The sequence below is a fragment of the Notolepis coatsorum genome (assembly GCF_963971535.1).
Source record: "Notolepis coatsorum genome assembly, chromosome: 2".
Taxonomy (NCBI): domain Eukaryota; kingdom Metazoa; phylum Chordata; class Actinopteri; order Aulopiformes; family Paralepididae; genus Notolepis; species Notolepis coatsorum.
The window spans coordinates 195,426,328-195,431,327 of NC_140166.1; the positions used below are offsets into that span (position 1 = coordinate 195,426,328).

At 41.8% G+C, this 5,000-nt stretch overlaps 1 protein-coding gene across 1 annotated transcript in view; it reads right to left on the reverse strand.

Moving 5' to 3' along the window:
• The window catches only part of lhx4 (LIM homeobox 4), a gene marked incomplete at both ends in the record, with an annotated part of 14,265 nt that overhangs the window by 4,367 nt on the left and 4,898 nt on the right, over positions 1-5,000 (reverse strand). The window contains 4 exon segments of the mRNA XM_084308999.1: positions 1,334-1,405; positions 1,408-1,470; positions 1,473-1,534; positions 4,557-4,728. Coding sequence (XP_084165125.1) covers positions 1,334-1,405; positions 1,408-1,470; positions 1,473-1,534; positions 4,557-4,728 — 369 coding nt within the window.

Sequence of the window (5,000 nt, forward strand, 5' to 3'; positions counted from 1 at the left end):
AGGAACAGGCCAACATTATAGGAAAGGCACTTACCGTCTTCTCCAGAGTCAGACAAGAAGATAGATACCAGTTTTCTCTCTGTGCGTTCAGCAGAAAGCTATCCGGTTGCAAGCTGGCCTAGTTTAGCACAAATGAATGGAAGCGGATATGGACCACTAGCCTGGCTTAAAATTCCGGGAGAGTCCTCTAATTTGTGCTAAGCTAGGCTATCTTGCAGCCGGATAGCTGTCTACTGAATGAACAGAGAGGAAATTGGTATCTATCTTCTTGTCTGACTCTGGAGAAGACAGTTAGCACATTTCCCATAATATTGGCGTGTTCCTTTAACGCAATTATTGTGTCTGATAAAACATATTACTTCAGTGGATGTACAGGTGAGGCCCTTGCCCCTGTCTCATGTCTATGTGTATTCAATGAACTGAATGGTCATGTGTGGGACTGTATTATTGTCCTCCCGCAACTGTCCCGGTCCCTACAGCAGAGGACATAAATCTGCCCGGAGAGAGCGCCAGAAGAGCAGAGTTATTGGGGCCCCGCCATAAAAGAGCATTGCTTCACTTTACATAATCAATCAGAGAACCATGGAAATATCCATGAACAGAGAGGAGGGAGAGAGGGAGAGCGGGGGAGAGTGGGAGAGAGAGAGAGAGAGAGGGCAGGGTGAAAACAAGGGTTTACACAGCACACACACACAGCTTTCACTCCACTTAACTGCATACACAGAGCTTTCATATTTTGTGCAGTGGTTCTTACCATTGATTTTTAATTACCTACCATTAGGTTTCAGATGAGAAATTTAGCCTTTTGGAAGAACTTTGGAGCACTTACAGTGTCCCTTAAAATAAGGCTAATGAGGTAAAGCCAGATCCACCCAGAGTCACTTAACACCGAAACATCTAGACCCCATCTGACTGTTTTAACGACGATCACAGCAACTCTGTCCAAGTCATTAGATGTGTGTCATTATGAATAAAAGCACTCTCTCTCTCTCTCTCTCTCTCTCTCTCTCTCTCTCTCTCTCTCTCTCTCTCTCTCTCTCTCTCTCTCTCTCTCTCCTCTCTCTCTCTCTCTCTCTCTCTCTCTCTCTCTCTCTCTCTTCTCTCTCTCTCTCTCTCTCTCTCTCTCTCTCTCTCTCTCTCTCTCTCTCTCTCTCTCGTAGAAGAGAACAATATGGAGCCAGACCTGACCTAACGGGTTGTTTTCAGTATAGCACCACTTCGCTTCCTGAAATCAAACTTACTGAGAGAGGGCCTCGGAATTGCCGTAGCAAAATAGCCACGACATGGCGTTTACGGGCGGTTTATATTTTGTATCCAAAAGCGAGAGACCCACCATTTTGTTTGGCTGTCTCGTAATCCTCCTTGCACACCAGCCTCCCGTCCTCCATGAGGTAGAACTCGTCCCAGTGGCCAGCTGTCGGCTGCACATGACACAGGCGAAGCAGGCCAGGTGGTACACAAAGTCCTGCCCTTCCGCACCACCTGTGTCGGAGGAATCCCCTGTTGGCACGACGCACACTTTGTTCCAAAGCGCCTAGGGGGGGGGGGTAGGAAAAGAGAGAGAGAGAGACAACAGAGAGAGACAGGGAGATAGATAGAAAGACAGAGAGAGAGAGAGATAAGAACGGGGGGAGAGACCTGCCATTAGGTACGTACAAAGCAGTAGCATATCCTTCTCCCATCTTTCTGGTTTCCAGGCTGATGAAGATAGTGAAACCAACTCAGATTAACATCTCCCATTCAGAATGTCTCTTCAACTCCGGCCGAGAGTGATGGCCCAGTATCTTTATTAATAGTTGTGCCAACTGTGCTTGGGAGGAAAATCAGCACTGGAATGCATTTCTGTTAGCGATAGACCTGTCCTCAAGTGATGGATGGGTAGGATCAATGCAGAGAGTGTGTGTCTGTGTCTGTTTGTGTGTGTGTGTGTGTGTGTGTTTGTGTGTGTGTGTGTGTGTGTGTGTGTGTGTGTGTGTGTGTGTGTGTGTGTGTGTGTGTGTGTGTGTGTGTGTGTGTGTGTGTGTGTGTGTGTGTGTGTGTGTGTGTGTGTGTGTGTGTGTGTGTGTGTGTGTGTGTGTGTGTGTGTGTATGTGTGTGAGTGTGAGTTTGTGCATGCCTGCCTATGGACGTGTGTGAGTGGCTTGTGTACATGTGTGTGCATGCCTCTTAAGTGTTTTGGTGTGTGTGTGTGTGTGTGTGTGTGTGTGTGTGTGTGTGTGTGTGTGTGTGTGTGTGCCTGCATGTGTGGTTTGTGTGTCTGCGCACACATGTGCTCGGTCGCATGTATGTGTGCACAAAAGCTAGTGAGAGATCCAGCGGAGGAGGAGGAGGAGGAGGAGGAGGAGGGAGAGGGGGGGGAGGAGGGGGAGGAGGAGGAGGAGGAGGAGGAGGAGGAGGAGAGGGCTCCCAGTAACACACCCTGAAGAGAACCAATAAAGCACTGACTCAGGAGAGGCCGTAAATCACACAGCCGATCCCCAGAAATAAAACCTGCCTTCCTAAAGACCAAGAGAGGCCTCTGCATCACTGCTCGGATTGGAAAAACGTGTGTGTATTTATGTGTGTGTGTGTGTGTGTGTGTGTGTGTGTGTGTGTGTGTGTGTGTGTGTGTGTGTGTGTGTGTGTGTGTGTGTGTGTGTGTGTGTGTGTGTGTGTGTGTGTGTGTGTGTGTGTGTGTGTGTGTGTGTGTGTGTGTGTGTGTGTGTCTGTCTGTCTTATCCATCGCTCTACTTCCCATTCCATTCCCCACTGTCTCCATCCTGGCGTTGCCTCTCTCCTCTCTGCCACCACAGCAGCACTAAGCCCACCCTCCCCACCCTGTGTTGTCCCCAGGGCCAGCTAATGCAGTTAGCCTTCACTCTGTGACTCGAGAGCTTTTTAGGTCTCATTGAAGCTTCGGACATTAAAACCTCTCAAACATGATTTAGTAAAAGCCCAGTGCTGATCCTGTTTTGGATAAAAGTCAAACTTAATTTTCTTCTTTAATGCCTCAGAAATTGAATCGTAAAAAAAAGAAAGAAAGAAAGAAAGAAAGAAAGAAAGAAGAAAGAAAGAAAGAAAGAAAGAAAGAAAGAAAGAAAGAAAGAAAGAAAGAAAGAAAGAAAGAAAGAAAGAAAGAAAGAAAGAAAGAAAGAAAGAAAGAAAGAAAGAAAGAAAGAAAGAAAGAAAGAAAGAAAGAAAGAAAAAAAGAAAAAAAGAAAGAAAGAGAAGTAGAGGAACCCAAAAGAGAAGAAAGGAAGGAAGACAGGATAATAAAGGTGTTCTTTTGTAGTGTATGTCTAGTTAGGGTATTGTTGCGGTTGTGATAATTACTTTTGACAAATTTGTCTTTGGAGTTGAAATTCTGAGTGATATGTGCTTACACTTAGAGAGCTAGAGAGTGAGTTCCATTTAAAGCCCCAATCCGGAATTTGGGGACAGAGACTCTTGAAGATATTGATTTGCTGGTGTGAGATAAAGCTTTTTGCAGTTTTTTTTGCAAATATACTAATGTTAACAGACATCACAAATGTTTGACATTTTAGAACTTCATGTATTATAAAGTGCATATATTAAAAAGTATATTAAAGAAAAAGCTCCAGGCTATTCACCAGTGTGTGGAATTATGGATTATTATTATTATTATTATTATTATTATTATTATTATTATTATTATTATTATTATTATTATTATTATTAGTATTATTATTATTATTATTATTATTATTATTATTATTATTATTATTATTATTATTATTATTATTATTATTATTATTATTATTATTATTATTATTATTATTATTATTATTATTATATCTAACTTGCTCTCAATTGAGTGTCTTATGCTTAAGGTCCCCCAAACACAGTCTGAACTTGGAAAGTCATCCTTTTGTTTGAATGCCCCAGCTTCTTTTTAATAAGCTTCAACAAACACTAAAAGTAAATTTGCCACTAACGTTACGTATGGCCAATTTAAGAACATGATTGCAATCCTCCCTGCTGTAACTGTTTTAACAGATTTGTATCTGTGTTTTGTTTGTATTTTATTGTTTTTGTTGTGTTTTTATTGTACAGTAGCTTATTATTGTATTGTAGTGCCTCTCGGCTGCATGGGAAAGGAGGGCCTATACCATCAATTGTATTCCCGATCATGAAGGTTGAATGAAGGAATGAGATAAATTGCAGATTGGGCTGTTAATATAACTTTCATTGTCCTTGGTTTTGCAATTTTGTTGACAAAAACAATGTAATTATACATAAACTAAATTATAAACTATAAATAGAAACCCTTGAAATGTGTGGTTCTGTAGCAAATAACTTCTGATCATTATAAGAATTAACCATGCAATAATCCTTGCCGAAACATTATTCATCATTTCAATGTTAATTGCTTTATCGTGAAAAAATTCAAAACACTTTAAAAAAATCTCAAATAGACTATCTTGAACCTCCATTTAGACATATTTCTGATCAAATATGGCACGTTTTTGTTATGTTCCAGCTACTTATGCAGGGGCTATAATAATTATAATAAAAATATAAAATGACAGCCGGTCAGAATGCAGAGAAAAACTCACTTGAAAAAGTCCTCTTTGCAGTAGACATTTCCCGCCCGCGAGAAACACTTGTCTGCCAATGGCGTCTGACAGTCGGCGCACTTGAGGCACTTGGAGTGCCAGTGTCTGTCCAACACCTTGAGAATAAACTTGTCCAGGATGTGTTGACTACAACCCGCGCACTGTGGAATCTCTGGAGGGTAAAAAAGAGACAACAGAAAAGAGAGAACAGATTACAGTCCTGAATTGATGAATGTCTTCAACCAGACATAGTGGAGACTATAGAGTTGTATTTTTCTTGGCCTGTGTTTTTCCAGGTCTAAGGGTATAGTCAGCACAGACAGACAATGCAGTCTGACCAACAGAGAAATTACATCCGACCAATTCAAAAGCTCTTTAATTAATTCACTGCACATTTTGAGTGACGCTGTGAAGCGCTTTCAACCTTTGCACACATGGCGCTGT